Here is a 14,405-nt window from a genome sequence, read left to right on the forward strand (position 1 = left end):
AAAAAATAGGATAGATTCCATCATGGCTAGTCTCACGTTTTGAAAAACCTAGAACACAGTAGTGAAAAGTCACTGTACTTCATATTCACTTCAAATTCATTCTTCTTCTTTCATTCTTTAAATCTTTGATCGAGCTTCAAAAACACATGGCTCAGTTTCCACTGTGCAGCATAAGACATCATTAAAAATAATAATGTATTATTTCTCTATGAAATCATATTTAAATAACATAAATAAAGTTGTTTAACCTGTATGCTTTTCTAACACATACACTTTGAGATGCTATACAAATAAATATAAAATGTATATTATAGGAAATTAATAAAATTAGTTACATTTAAATGAAATTATTGAACTGAAATGTTTCATCTAATTGCTTCTAAAGGTCTGCATGGAGCTGTAATGTGATTCACATTTGGTAGGCTATATTTTGGGGCAGGGGAGGATCTCACCAGACATAGAGGATCTTCGTGTGTTTGACGTGTCTCCGGGACAGTGAGGGAAGTGAGTCCACTTTGAAACTGGCTCCGTGGATGAAATGTAGCCTGGCTGTCTGTCGGGAACCATGTCCTCGCTGCGGGGTGTCTCGGGCTCAACATGCAGTGGAGGAGACACATGAGCGGCTTCGCCTTCAGCTCCGTGTTTGTGGTGTCGTATTTCACCAATAAGGTGAGTGGAGAGACAGGAAGAGGAGGACTTCACGTGTCTCTGCAGCCGGAGGACAGATCATCAAAAGTACAGGAGAGGCTTTCTAATCAGTAGGATAACTGTAAATAATCTGCACATGCATTAGACACAGGTGAATGTTCTGATATATTAATATTAATAGAGGTTTGGTGCTGAGGGTGGAGGTGGGATGGGGGGGGGGGGCACCACCTGTTGTCAGAATGATAAGTTGTAAAAGTTATCAGAGCCTCACTGCTTGTATGACGTGAGTTAAAACTTGTTTATCTCTTTTCTTTTCCTCCAGTTTGTCCTGTCGGTGTTAAAATTCACCTATCCGACCTTGTTTCAAGGGTGAGTACCTGAGGGTGGAAACTTCATGTTTTATTCTCCCCCGGCCGCAGTGAAAACCCAACACCTCTGATCCCCCTTAAAGGTCAAATGATGTACAGTTAATTAGATCTGCAACTAGCCAGCTGCAAAATGTCACAAATGTTTTCCTGACGTCAAAGCTTATGTTACAGAATTGCCGTGTGTTCTGTTCAACACTGAATTCACAGTCCTGACACTCAGATATGCAGAGTGTCCCCACACACTTTGACTTTTTGAGTAATTCACCTGATCGATGCAGCTCTACCCTTAATAGAATAGGCTAAATGTCATTCTAAAACCATTTACCAATCCCATTTCAAGACAAATAGAGGTTCAAGCACAGATTTTAGATTTGAGCTCGTAAAATTGCATTTCGATTGAGGTTCCAGCTGTAACAAACCCTCACTTGCAGCCTAACAATGAGTGATCAATGAGTGTTTTATGCTCACTAAGACAATCAAAATGCATGTTGTCAGGTGGCAGACGTTCATCGGTGCCGTCCTCCTTCTGCTCCTTGGAAAACTGGGATGGGTGGAATTGAGCCGTGTCACCAGGTACTTCTCTTAGTTCTCTGACTGTAGATTTCAAGGTCAACTGGCACATGGAGGGCTGTGTGTGATGTGTTTTAATGTCATGTTACAGGTCAGCCGCTCTCTCCTGGCTCCCAGCCTCCCTCCTGTTTGTAGGAAACATATATGCTGGTTCCAGAGCTTTATCACGCATAGTGCGTTGTGTAACCTTCTACATTTATTATGTCACTTATATAAACTGTGTTATTATATAAAATTGCTCACTTTTCACATAGACAGTATCTGACTGATTTAACTGTGTAAATGATACCTTGCTTTGCTCTGTGTGCAGGACATTCCTCACTTCTTCACACTTCAGAATTCCTCTCATGTTGTTAGTTACATCATCCTGAAGGTGGTGCAGAGAGAGGTAAGTGGACGCACCACCTGCTCTATGTGATTATGTGCAGCACACTCTACTACATCTGCTCCACGGGAAGCAAATACAGGAAGACGACCCTAAATAACAGCTACATACTTGAACTGACCATCAGTACAGTGGATCGCTCTAACATGCTCTCACCTCTGCTCTTCACTAACAGATGACACCGTGGCTCAAGTTGATCAGGTTTGTACTTTTTCCTTCACATGAGCAGGACTGAGACACATCAGAAACACAACATGATGTTAACCTGCAATATATGTTGATATTTCTTCCAGAAGATGGAAATAATACACTACATACACTACAAGTGCAAGTCACTTTAAAAATGGAAATGGAATATAGTGTCCATCATCATTTTCATCCTATTAACTATCAGCAGTTTGCAATAATATTACATGATACATATCATAAATCAATAATACACACACTCAAATACAAAACATGAACCATTCCTTGTGTAAAAAATGCTGCTGCTTTTTCCAGCCTTTGCCTCATGCTGCTGTCAGCCGTCAGCCTTCCCCTCTATGATCCACAGGTAAGAACATGTTGAGTTTCTTGTTACCAGTCTGTTTTGTTTTTGTTAATGTGCTTGTTATGAAGAATCTTACAGGTTACTGGTCTAGTTGGTATTAATCTGGTCTCTGTTCTGTAGTTCGACTACAGTGGTTACCACTGGGCTGTATGTCATCTGTTTTGTGTTGGTAAGTCTGGTTTACTGAAATGTTATAGATGGCTATGATTTAATGTGTCTCATTCTGAATGGGTATCTCTGGAAAGAGGGATGCTCACATTAAAAACCTTCTGCAGAGTTCAGAACAGCCACCTTGTAGTGAACCTTTCGTACAGGCGAGCGTGATGCAAAGTAACAAATGCAATAAATTCAAATCAGATGTAAAAACAAGTGTAAATTATGTAATGAATGGTTATTACTTGATATTCTGATATAAATATGCTAGAAATATTCTTTACATTTTCCAGGTGCATACAGAGTGTTCAAAGTTCATAACAAGTCCAGTACGTTGAGGTAGGTCTAAGCACAGCTGACGGTTCTTTAACCTAAAAACAAGTTTCTCAGTTGTTCTCGTTGTGTTTTCATTGTAGTGATCTGGAACAGCAGTGCATTAACTACGTCTTCAGGTAAGTATAAACTGGTATGAATGACCTGGACCTGAGTTTTAATCTGTACTGTGCATTAGTTTAACATGGAACAGTTCAGTTGTGCTCATCAGCACAGATCATATGTTACCTTGTTGTGCTTCAGGTGTCAGTGACTAATTCCACCTTTTCCTGCTCTAAATAACAGTGTACTGCTGCTGGCTATTGCTGCTCACCCGACAGGTACTGTAATGACTTTGAACGTATGCTGCATGATTATCACGTGGTTAATGCTAAGATAATAAAGGTGCAAGAACCCAATGCACTTTGTTCTTTCTGGAATCATTTTTTTTGCCTAGTGTATGACTTAGTTGATAATACATGTGTAAACCATGTATTATCAACCATGTGTTGTTACCATGAACAACGCTGTATCTTCACTGATGCACAGTAAACCGTGTTTGTTTTTCCACAGGTGATCTCATGGGTGTCATTGAGTTCCCCTACCTTCAGTCTCACACATTCCACTGTGGATGCTGTGCCAGGTGAATGGTCACTTAACTCTGAAAAAACAGTGCTGGTACTCTTCAACTTCACAGAAAACTAAAAATGGAAAGGAAACCAAGGAAACCAATGAATGAATATTAAACTTACCTATAATACAATATTCATGTCATCTTCTTCTAACAGTTATGTCAGTAGGAAGAGTATTAGTCTTTGTTGATTGACAAATTCAAATGGTAAATGGTCTGCACTTATATAGCGCTTTACACTGCATCTCATTCACCCATTTGTGCACACAAGCACACTCACACTCCAATGGCAGAGCTGCTATGCAGCTGATCTGACTCACTAAAGGCAACAAGTATCAGTATCTTGCCCAAGGACACTTTGGCATGGCAATCTGGAATTGAACCACCAATTCTACGATTGGCAGACAACTGCTCTACCTATTGATCCACAGCCAACCCCCAAATGACATTTGAACTGAAAAACTCCTCAATATGATGTCTTGTCACGTTTTTCAGCTGGAAGGCGAGAGAGCTTTTAATACAGGGACATTTATACACATGTACTCCTAAAGTGGAACCATACACAGTAAAGGTGGCCTCTAACTATATATCATAACTTATCATGTGTGTTTTATTCCACAGTGCACTGCTGGGTTTTTTGTTGCTGTTGACCACAGTCAAACTAAAAAGTGGACTGTCCCTTGAACACTTTTGTGTCTGGATGTTTTTGTCTAAGGTGATTTTGCATTTTTTGTTTTTAAAATAATGCAGTTAGAATAAGATATAAAAGCATTGTTAAGATTGTCACTAAAAACTAAAAGGATATAAAACATTAGTGTTGATTGTAACATGATGGTTTATTATTTAAAATTCACTGATTCACTGACTAGATAATAGGAACTAACCACATTTTGTCTTTTCCTCTCAGGTTATAGCCATGTGCCTCTCTCCGTTCATTTTCGACATGGACATTAATGCTCCGTCTCTCATCTGGTCGGTATCTCACCTGCTTTTATCCCCTGTACATCTCCTGTCGCCATAGTTACAAACTGATGAGTTAATATCAGACTAATGCGTCATTTTTTGCTGCTGCTCCCTAACTTTGCATCATGTCATTGGATTGGATTGTCTTGTACTACGCTTTGTTGAATCTTGCAAGGATTAAAATGCTTTAAAGTGACATTTCTAAAACTTTCAGATAGTCACACTGTAAAGAGGATGTTGACTGTTGTTGTTGTTTTCAGTGTGATCGTCAGTCATGTTGGAGAGGCCCTGCTCGTGTATTCTGACAGAGAATCTCTGTAATGATGAGGAAACTGCAGTTCTCTGGATGGACCCACAACTTGTACTTTAAAATGTATTTTCTTACAAAATACTATTTTTCCACAATAGATGTGTGCTTTGATAACATGTCGGTCCAATAAAACTCAGTGTACATGTTGTCTTTTTATTGCACTCAAATGATTTTCATTTTAAATGATCAGGATCTGAACATTTCATGTAATTCTGCCATTAGGTGTAAAAGCCATTTGCAGACTATTTTACAATCTCTTTCAGTCCTTTAGAGAAGCCAATATTGTTCTCTCAAACTGAATGATGAATCACATTTACAGATGTAGTTTGTTTGTTTTTTTTCTCGGAACATGTTAACTAACTCATGTACAAAAACAAAAAGCAGTCTGTACATAAAAGCAGCACATTTCAGTTCTCAGTGCAGTTTTTAAACACACCTTGATCAAAACTGTTCTTAATCAAGTGTTTTAGCTGAAAGTGAACAGTTCTACATGCACATTTTTAGCTTTCCTGCTGGTTTTGTTTAGGGGAGAATAAAGCATTGAATGGCTGTCTTCTTCGTGAACGTGCCTGAGGATTCTTCTCTTCCTTTATGTAACCTGGAAGCAAGGAGAACAAGACAGAGCCATCACTTTTTATATATATATATATATATATCAGTGTTTGTTTTAAGCATCTTAAAGGCCCAAACTTCAACATTAGGTACTAGCTTTTTGGCTCCCCCTGCAATTGGTGAGTGTAATGCACATTAGCACAAGTATCGTAAACACCAATCATGCTTTAACCCCTCGTAGACAGAGGTGCATGTCCATCTGTTCATAAGCTGAAGCCATTAGTGAACCAGTGTTGTTACTGATGTCGAGCTGGTGTTCTTGCCGTTAGGTAATTAAATAGTGATGTATCAGCAGGATTTTGTGTTGTGCAGATTCAGTTCTTGATCACAAGACTAGTCAACCTATGTCTAGATGTCTCGAGGTTAACTTATACTATGCTGAACTTTCTAAATGTCTCCTGTGTTGGTTGCTGTAGTTATGTTGTTTTCCTTTGTGCCAGGGTAATCTAAGCTTATTTTAGTTGGCTAGCTGATGTCATTAGCTTAGCAAGTTGCTATTCTGAGTTGTATAAAATGATTGGTCAAACTTCGGTGCATGAATGAATGAGCATCGCATGAGAGTTTAGTTTATGGGTAGTATGCAGATTACATCAGACAAAAGTTTCTTTGCAGATTTATCAAAGTCTTTCCTCTACCATGTTGTGACCAGCTAGCTGTTGTTGTGTGTGCGAGACGTGCTGCTATAAGGCGCTACACATTATTTGTGAAAGGTCGAGATTCCAAAGTTAGATTGTTGTTGAGAGGAGGATGCTGAAAAAGCTGTTCAACATTATGGAGAGCAGCATACATCCTCTCCACAGTCTGCTGGTCAAACAGCGGAGCAACTTCAGCCAGAGACTTCTCCAGCTCCGCTGTGATAAGGGTCATCGTCAGGATTATCGTCCGTGTGTGTATGTATGTTTCTCTGTGTAATGGCTACTGTGACACCCGAATTTCCCTTCTGGGATTAATAAAGTATCTATCTTTCAGTCTATAATGCAGTAACATATGATGACGTCCAGCCTCTTACAAGTCAATTGAACCATTGAAATGATTTTGAAGCTTAATGTAAAAATTTCACTCATTGTGGTATCTTACGAATAAATAAAACATTCGACTAAAAATAGTTAAATTACCTCTGTCAATGCATGTTTGTGTTGACGGGAATCCAACTTCCCAAAAGTTTTCAGGAGTACAAGGAGGAATGTAAAGAAAACGGTGCCTTGAGCATGCAGACAACTTCTTCTGTTTCTCCTCCTCTGGGAGATGAGCATAATACTGTAAGAAAAAAATAATAAATAAAATAAACATACTTTACATAGGATCAGAGAAAACATTTTAGCTTTGTAGGAAAAACACTTACTATTTCGCATTCCTTGCAGGTAGTGCCCTTTAGTTTTCTTCTCTCGTCTTTCTTGCGAACTACTGCAACATGTGCAAATGTCGGGTGTCTGATCCAAAAACAACAGGTAGGTTGTAAGAACTTGACATGAATTTCTGCAAGACTGGAATCCAGACCCAGCCAGTCCCTCTGTCTTTTAAGCTTATACAAATATGTATAAAATAGGCCAAAACAGGTAATGATCCTAAAAAGAAAAAATGCTTCTGAACTGATTTCTGTGAAAGGACATTAGACGTACCGTGCTTTATTGTGACCTGGAGTCTTTTCAGGATGATCTTGTTCTAATTTAGGAAACAAACATGACAGCTGACCACTATGTCACATGTCAAACACATTATTACTGGTCAAACTGCATGGTGACAAAGACACAGTTCCCTACCATTGTCCTCTTCTGCCTCTTCCTCCTCTTCTTCTTCTTCTTCTTCTTCATCATCATCATCATCATCTAGCTGGCTCTGGCCTAGTTGTGAAGAGTTGTAAGACTTGTACTCTCCATAAGCTGTTGTATCAAACATCATATCCAAACTATCATTTGCCCTCTCGCCAAGTCCTTGAACAGAAAACACATGAAACAGTTTTTAATCAGTGCATTTACATACATCGTTTTTAGGGTTATCAATATTTGTAAACAAGCCTGTTTTCATAATCTTATGTAAATCAAAACATTTCAGTATGGAATAATTTGGAAAAGTTGTGGTTATTATTTACCAGACACACCGACTCTTCGGTCCTGACTGTGTTCTTCTTGACACTGCAGTAAGCTGTGACTGACCCAAGTGCAGTCGGTATCTACCAGTTCTCCATTCCAGTTCTCTTCCTTTTCCTACAATACAGAAAACTGTCAGACAGTATCTATCCAGTAAATCCCGATGAAGGTCAATGACAAAAATATTTTTCTCATTTTGATTCCCATTCATGTTCTCAAGTCTAAAAATTCAATCACACAACTACATGAGCAAACAGGAACAGCAATGCAGACATGAACGCCCAAAAAGATCAAGTTACAGTCCTGAAATATGGCAAACACTTTGTGGTTTACCAGTTTTACGTGTAATTGAGAGCTATGTGAAATGGTATAATGCAGTTCAATATAATGAACAAGGCCCAGTGAGTGTAGCTGTGTACCTTGGCTCCTCTCCACTCACTGTCATACATGGACAGGGCTAGTGCAGGGTCGATGCTCCATGTGGGTTCCACTTTCTGCTTCCTTTCAGCTGGGAATGCAGATGGTCACACTAAATTCAACAATTCTAAAAAAAAAAAAATATGCATAAACCTAATTTTGTGAATACTCCCAAAAATCACCATGTTGGCTGCGTGAACTACTCAGATCCTGCAGAGAGGTTATTTTCTTTCCAGCATCATCTGCTTCTCCTTTACACTTCCTGACTGGCTTCTTGAAAGCAGGACTAGCAAAGGAAGCATCCAGCTTTTGGCTTAAGGTCTCATTTTGAGCTGGCTGAACCTGTAAAAGAAATGACATTTTAATTCTCTTCAACTTTTAATGCCATTGTTCTTTTTCCTATCAGCTGAAATTTTAATAATTGAGAAAATAACTAAGATTGTATCATACAAATCTATGGGCCAAGAGATGATTTTAAAGGAAAGATCTGATTTTTTTTTATGTTGGAGATGAAGATACAGAATCTTGGCCAACTACAGGGTGGATATCTGAACCAAACCTAATGGGACCCATCAGGACCTGGGTATGGACTTTAGGCTAAAATTGACGTACTTCTTGTTGTAACCTAAATGTTTAATAGGCGAGTCAATGTTTTTTTTTTTTTTGTTTAATTTAAGTAGTGCTAAAACTAAAATGATAAGGTGGCTATGTTGATTCTTGAAGTAAAACACAGCATAGGGGTTTAGACACAAAACATGATAGACTTGTCAGGTTCAGCAGCTAAACTCTCAGACTTAGGTTGGTTTTCCCAATCCATACAATCCAAAGACAACTAAAAAAGTGCTGCAAGTCATTTTGCTTTCTAACATGCAGATTTTCACAAAGACACTCATTTATAGATGTTCTGCCCTTTTCTGTAACCTTGCTGTCCAATGGCTGCTTCTTGAAGCTTTGATCATTTAAAGGTGCAGAGGTTCTTTTGGACAGTTCAGTTTGTATGCGTTTGCCTTCCTTCTGGTTTTCTAACAGTCCCAAGATCCCTTCTTTGTTGTCCTCTTGAACCTCTGGCTCACTTTCCTCCTTCTTCCTTTTTGCTTTGTTGATGGAGCAGTCTTCTGAAAACCTCTTGACATGTGGGAGAAGAGAAGGGGACCTTTCTGTGGTCGAGTCTGGACTATGAATAAGCGTGGATGAAGTGGAGGACCAGTAAGGCCTTAAGGTGGAGAAATGGGTTATATAAGTCACCAAAGTCTGAATATTTTAGTGGCTATACATTTTTAACTTGCAGGTTACAGGTGAAAACCAGTGCATAAAAGATCTGTGGTAGTTTAGTCAATGTCCCAAACTGTAGTCATCCTTACATCAAACGAACATCATTCTTCCAGGAAGACTTGGAACTGCTTTGCTGGCCTGCAGTTGTCTCAATTTTCTGAAGAGACAAAACAAACAATAAGGAGTTTAAAATTTAAAATATTTGGCAGTATTACACGCTTACAGCAGAAACCCCACATACTGTGTGACGTCTGTTAAGAAGTTCGAGGGCACAGGTTTCTGCGACCGCCTCTTCCAGATCTTGATCCATATCTTCTGAAACAACAGAGACATGTCTTAACACCAATTCAATTCAATTTTATTTGTATAGCACCAAATCATAACAGAAGTCATCCCAATGCAACTTTACAGTGTAAGGTTTAAGACCTAACAAAATAAAACTGCATAGAGAATTACATAAAAAACCCCACAGTGACAGTGGAGAGGAAAAACTCCCTTTAGAGGAAGAAACCTCCAGCAGAACCAGGCTCATAGTGGGCGGCCATCTGCCTCGACCGGTTGGGGTGAGTGGAAAGAGGAGAGAGAAAAGAACAGCAAGCAACAAAAACAACAAGGAGCAAGAACATTGGACAGGTCAGTAGGGCCACTCTAGAGATATACAGCTCCAAGGTTGAGGATACATGCAAGAAATTACAGAGATAGAGAAGCACAACTACGGGAGAGAGAAATGACAAAGTTAATGACATGCAATGGTAGCATTTGAATGGATAGATGAGAGGATAGGAGGGGAGGAGAGAAAAGAAGGGGAGCTCAGTGAGGTCCCCTTCTATATAATTTATATATATAATCTATATCAGCATGACTAAGAGATGGCTGAGAGTCATCTGATCCATCTCTAACTGTAAGCTTTATAAAAAAAGAAAAGTTTTAAGTCTAGTCTTAAATGTAGAGAGGGTGTCTGCCTCCCAAACCTTAACTGGGAGCTGGTTCCACAGGAGAGAAGCTTGTTGGCTAAAAGCTCTGCCTCCCATTCTACATTTAGAAACTCTAGGAACCAGGCAGAATGTAGGCAGTTTAGACATTTTACTCCTGAGTTTTCATTCATGAGAATAGAATCTGAGCTGATGAGGCACAAGGCCCCTTTCTCTGAACTCAACTGATGCTGCAAAGGGATCTTATACAAATGTATACACTACACAGGGTCTCGAGTGTCTCAGGGGAGGAAGTAGTGCAGCAAGAAAATGGGTTGAACAGCTTTCAATTCCCCTTCTCTTCAAGTAAAGTCTTTGCTGTGTTTAAGGTTTTTAAGTCTAATATAAAAATGTTACAGTATATAATCAGTAGAGAAAAACGTACTTTGGGATGTGTCCAATTCACATGTGTTGGGTACAAGCACTTCTGCTCTTCCAGGATTCTTTGAAGCCCTCTCGCTAGTCACTTCTAAAATGACAGAACAAGTGAGAAGACATCAGACAGGGGATTCAGACAGAAAAACTCACCATTACTTTAAGGCACACTGACCGTTGAATAGTGAGTTGTTACACCGTGGTAAAGGTAGCTCTGCATAGCGGACATGTTTGCTTTTGTCTAAATTTTTACGTTTCTTCAGCTTGTTTGCCACAGGCAACGAACTCGGCAGGATTGGTGAGTCCGGGATGATGCCTTCTTCCTGTTCTGGGGATGAATAATGCGGGGGCTCTGAGCTGGAAAAACAAACAAACAAACAAAAAAAAACAAAAAAACAGCACCTGCAATGTTTAAATGGGAACTAAAACTACTGAAAAGTGGTTCCTGTGGAGGACCACCACAGCTTTAACTTAAACCTGACTTGCAAACAAAGCAGAAGTGAAAACACTGTAGTTGATTTAGCTGCAAGACCTACAGTTTTTGTAGTTATGCCTGATATAGAATGCATCTAATTTTCTATATTTTAAAGACAATATGTTGACTAACCCGACTAAGCCACACTTAAGATCTTACCGACACATCTTTAACTTTTGTAGTTCAGCATGGAGTTTTCTGTTTTCATCCTCAAGGCTGGTTCTTTCATTCTCTGTAAAAAAAAAAACAAAAAAACAGCAGAGTTTCACACATGCTACATCCCAGTCATGATCTGTCGGTGCACCACTGTGAAGTATTGATGCACAGTCGGGGCCTACATGGAAGGAAACTGCAAGTGCTGGACAGAAAAAGTTACACTGAGGTGTGTGGCCACAGTGACCAAAAATAAGATAAAAAGAGCAGCATTTGATAAAAAGTATACTTTACCAGGAGTGAAAAAGAATCTACCTTGTGGCTGTGTGCGAGCCAATGGCACAGAAAATAGAAAATATGAATTTTATTAAATATCTGAATAGATTGGAAATACAAAATTCTTAATAGATTTTGCATGTTCATTCCCATGTCTGTGTGGGTTATCTTCCTCCCACCATCTAAAGACATGCAATTAGGTTAATTGGTGAATCTAAATGGCCCATAGGTGTGAATCTGAATGTAAAGGTTTGTCTGTTTTTGATGACAGAGCATCAGCTGTCAGTCAGACTTTGGGGTTACTTTTGTTGGATTGGAGATTATATTTGTTAAAATTATAATTAAGATGCAAAATTACTGCTGCACTGCATTTTTGCCATATTAATAGAAATATGTGCTTTTAATCAGCCCATGAAATTCAGTTTCTTCTTTTTGCTGCTATTTTTACTGTCCTCAGTGTGTCATTAATTTAGACTTTAACACTCAGCTCATGATTGGAAAACTTTTCACAGCTCTTTGCCATGGAGAAACCACCCATAGAGATAGACAAACATTCACACCTATAGGCAATGTACTGTCACTAATTAACTGCATGTCTTTGGCTTGTGAGAGGAAACCAAAGTACCCACGCAGGAACCCAGGTTCTTGTAGCGTTGAAGTGACAGTGCTCATCCACTGTGGCGCCTAATTTGGCACAATAATATGTGAATGTACACAAAACACATTAACAGTTGAGGTGCGTTTTTTTTGCTTTTGAGTTAGCACTGCACTGCAGTTTGTTAAAGTGGAATAGGAACAGTCTGTTAACTCACTCAGTTTAGTGATGAGGCACAGATTCTGCTCCTGGTTATTTTTCAGGTTCTCCGCCAAGATGGCACATCGATCACACTCTTCTGCTCGGATCCTGGAAACAGTGAACACAGTTGTGTTTATTATTTCTCAATCACTGAGAAATACAGTCCTCAGTGACTGACGTCATTGATGTCTTTTTCTTTACTAATAAATCTGACAATTTATTAATATTATCCATCCATTATCTATACTGCAAGAGAAAATGATTATAGCCCAAAGCTTCACCAGCCTAAAGACTGGTTTCAGCGTAAATTTCCTTGAGAGAGTTACTGTACCTTTCCTCCAAAAGACTGATGGTATCCTTTAGGGTTTTATTTTGTTCCTTTAGGTTCTGGTTACGACTGTAAAACACCTCAAGCCTCTGAGCATCTCTATAGAAAACACATACCATTAATTTGAGCAATATGTTAATTTAACAATTATTTATAACTCCTACATTGTGAAGATGCTTTTGTCATATATGTCGGTCCGACTATGGTTGAACAGCTGAACACATCACCATGCTCTGTGGAAAGTTATATTAAGATGTTTTCTAGGCTGATAATTAGATTAATCACTGGTTAGAGTCCTAGCCAGTTCAGACATAAAATTATACTTAAGCATTCAAATAATTTTCTCAGGGCAAGGGTCAAAAATGCTGTAACACAGTATACTCACAGACAGCGCTCCTGTTTCAACTTGCTCACTTTTGCCTCCAGTTCTGAAAACAGCAACAAAAGCAATGTTGAAGTGTTTGACGCTTAATGCTCAAAACATCAAAGCTCATTTTATTTGAATGTCCGACTTCAATCCACAACACAAACTCATCACAGAGTTCACTGTTTACATACATGTGTCCGTTACCTTGAAGTGCATTTTGGTGGCACTCTCCAAGCTGTCTCCATAAATCTTGGAAGAGTTCAGCTGCTTTGTTCACCCCGCTGCTCTGTCCTGGGCTGCTCATCCTCAGTCAGTTGCTAAAACACCACCACCCCTCCTCCTAACTGGGGAAAAAAGAAAAGGTTTATCATATAAACATCACATTTATTACTTTAGGATGTAGTGGGAGACACACATTGTTCTGCCAGTACATTATAGAGAACAAGCTCAGCATTATTTCAGTTTTTTAAATAAATATTAAAAGTATTTGTTTACTTTGTTTCCTTCATGATTGTATGCAGTTATCTGCTTGGTTATGAACTGTAAAATTATTTTTGATGTACTGTTTAACTTGGCTGGCTGATTCTTCACTTCACAAATCTACAAATGAATTAAGTAATTCTTCCTTAGTAACTTATTAGTTCTACACACTTACTGATTTTTAAACAGAAATAATAACTGCATATATACAGTAGTTATTTTGGAATTAAAGCCACAACCTGGCTGTCCTGGTTCTGAAACCTTTCAACATTTCAAAATAATTGAGAACATCATGAAGAAACTTGCTCGTTTCCCACAGTATAATGAGGTTTATCTGACCAAAGCATAGTGGATTCTGCTCTGACTATCAGTGCAGTACATGTGATGTGACCATACCACACAGCTATTAACAACATTAGCATACTGTCCGTCCCAGAATTGGGGCCAAGTCCTAGATTTCTTTCATCCTAATGCCCACTCTTGTGTTTTATCAAGTTTTCTTCCGCTTTTATCGAGTGTGTCACGTAATTTATGTACCACAAAAACATCAATCCATCGTAAAAGTACTGCAACAAAGTGGTAAGAGAACTGTATTAGAACAACGAACGCTACTATAGCTTAGCTAAATAACTTAAACTGCACAGACCTGGAAACAGAGCAACACTTACACTAACAAATCCATGACACACGCAGGTGTTTAACGGACGAAGTGGTCGCTATTTCTGAGCTGGCACGCCACTGTAGTTAAGTTCAGCTAAATGTGGCCTCATATCAACAGCTGCCGTCCATTTATCCATTAATTTATTAGTTATTTATAAGATAACTCAAACAAACAACAAACAACAAACCAACAGCAGCTACTTGGGCGGAAAGAATCCAAATTGGCGCGCCGCATTGCACGCTGGG

General features: G+C 39.0%; 2 protein-coding genes across 5 annotated transcripts; one reads left to right on the forward strand and one right to left on the reverse strand.

The window, feature by feature from the left end:
* The first annotated feature begins 459 nt into the window (after window positions 1-459).
* On the forward strand, window positions 460-5,038 carry LOC113163368 (transmembrane protein 241). Of its 2 annotated transcripts, none has more exons than XM_026361917.1 (15): window positions 460-735; window positions 971-1,017; window positions 1,512-1,589; window positions 1,678-1,759; window positions 1,897-1,974; window positions 2,147-2,172; window positions 2,473-2,524; window positions 2,642-2,690; window positions 2,968-3,013; window positions 3,091-3,126; window positions 3,293-3,327; window positions 3,560-3,629; window positions 4,239-4,332; window positions 4,525-4,589; window positions 4,841-5,038. In XM_026361917.1, exons 1-15 carry the CDS (start codon window positions 598-600, stop codon window positions 4,899-4,901), a joined length of 957 nt encoding a protein of 318 aa, XP_026217702.1. In that variant the 5' UTR covers window positions 460-597; the 3' UTR covers window positions 4,902-5,038. The 2 variants fall into 2 exon arrangements, with proteins under 2 accessions (XP_026217702.1, XP_026217703.1); XM_026361918.1 differs by having other exon boundaries at window positions 464-669.
* Window positions 5,030-14,380, reverse strand: rbbp8 (retinoblastoma binding protein 8). Of its 3 annotated transcripts, none has more exons than XM_026361914.1 (19): window positions 14,168-14,380; window positions 13,224-13,363; window positions 13,038-13,080; window positions 12,656-12,751; window positions 12,341-12,432; window positions 11,259-11,331; window positions 10,800-10,981; window positions 10,635-10,718; window positions 9,520-9,590; window positions 9,368-9,435; window positions 8,916-9,219; window positions 8,189-8,348; window positions 8,009-8,097; window positions 7,592-7,706; window positions 7,263-7,433; window positions 7,122-7,164; window positions 6,845-6,932; window positions 6,618-6,759; window positions 5,030-5,488 (listed from the first exon to the last, which is right to left on the reverse strand). In XM_026361914.1, the coding sequence occupies exons 2-19, from the start codon at window positions 13,321-13,323 to the stop codon at window positions 5,391-5,393; spliced, it is 2,019 nt and encodes a 672-aa protein (XP_026217699.1). In that variant the 5' UTR covers window positions 13,324-13,363; window positions 14,168-14,380; the 3' UTR covers window positions 5,030-5,390. The 3 variants fall into 3 exon arrangements, with proteins under 3 accessions (XP_026217699.1, XP_026217700.1, XP_026217698.1); XM_026361915.1 differs by having other exon boundaries at window positions 8,928-9,219; window positions 9,520-9,593; XM_026361913.1 differs by having other exon boundaries at window positions 9,520-9,593.
* Window positions 14,381-14,405: the final 25 nt, after the last annotated feature.

Source organism: Anabas testudineus, chromosome 2, assembly GCF_900324465.2.
Source record: "Anabas testudineus chromosome 2, fAnaTes1.2, whole genome shotgun sequence".
In the NCBI taxonomy this organism is placed as follows: domain Eukaryota; kingdom Metazoa; phylum Chordata; class Actinopteri; order Anabantiformes; family Anabantidae; genus Anabas; species Anabas testudineus.

Excerpts from the sequence above, each read along its gene's own strand:
- rbbp8 (XM_026361913.1), bottom strand. The coding sequence starts at position 13,323 with ATGAGCAGCCCAGGACAGAGCAGCGGGGTGAACAAAGCAGCTGAACTC. Across the intron at positions 12,433-12,655 it reads ATCAGTCTTTTGGAGGAAAG|GATCCGAGCAGAAGAGTGTG; the intron begins GTACAGTAACTC and ends CACTGTTTCCAG. Across the intron at positions 8,349-8,915 it reads ACAGCAAGGTTACAGAAAAG|GTTCAGCCAGCTCAAAATGA; the intron begins GGCAGAACATCT and ends TTTCTTTTACAG.
- LOC113163368 (XM_026361917.1), top strand. The coding sequence starts at position 598 with ATGCAGTGGAGGAGACACATGAGCGGCTTCGCCTTCAGCTCCGTGTTT. Across the intron at positions 1,590-1,677 it reads GAATTGAGCCGTGTCACCAG|GTCAGCCGCTCTCTCCTGGC; the intron begins GTACTTCTCTTA and ends GTCATGTTACAG. Across the intron at positions 2,691-2,967 it reads ATGTCATCTGTTTTGTGTTG|GTGCATACAGAGTGTTCAAA; the intron begins GTAAGTCTGGTT and ends TACATTTTCCAG.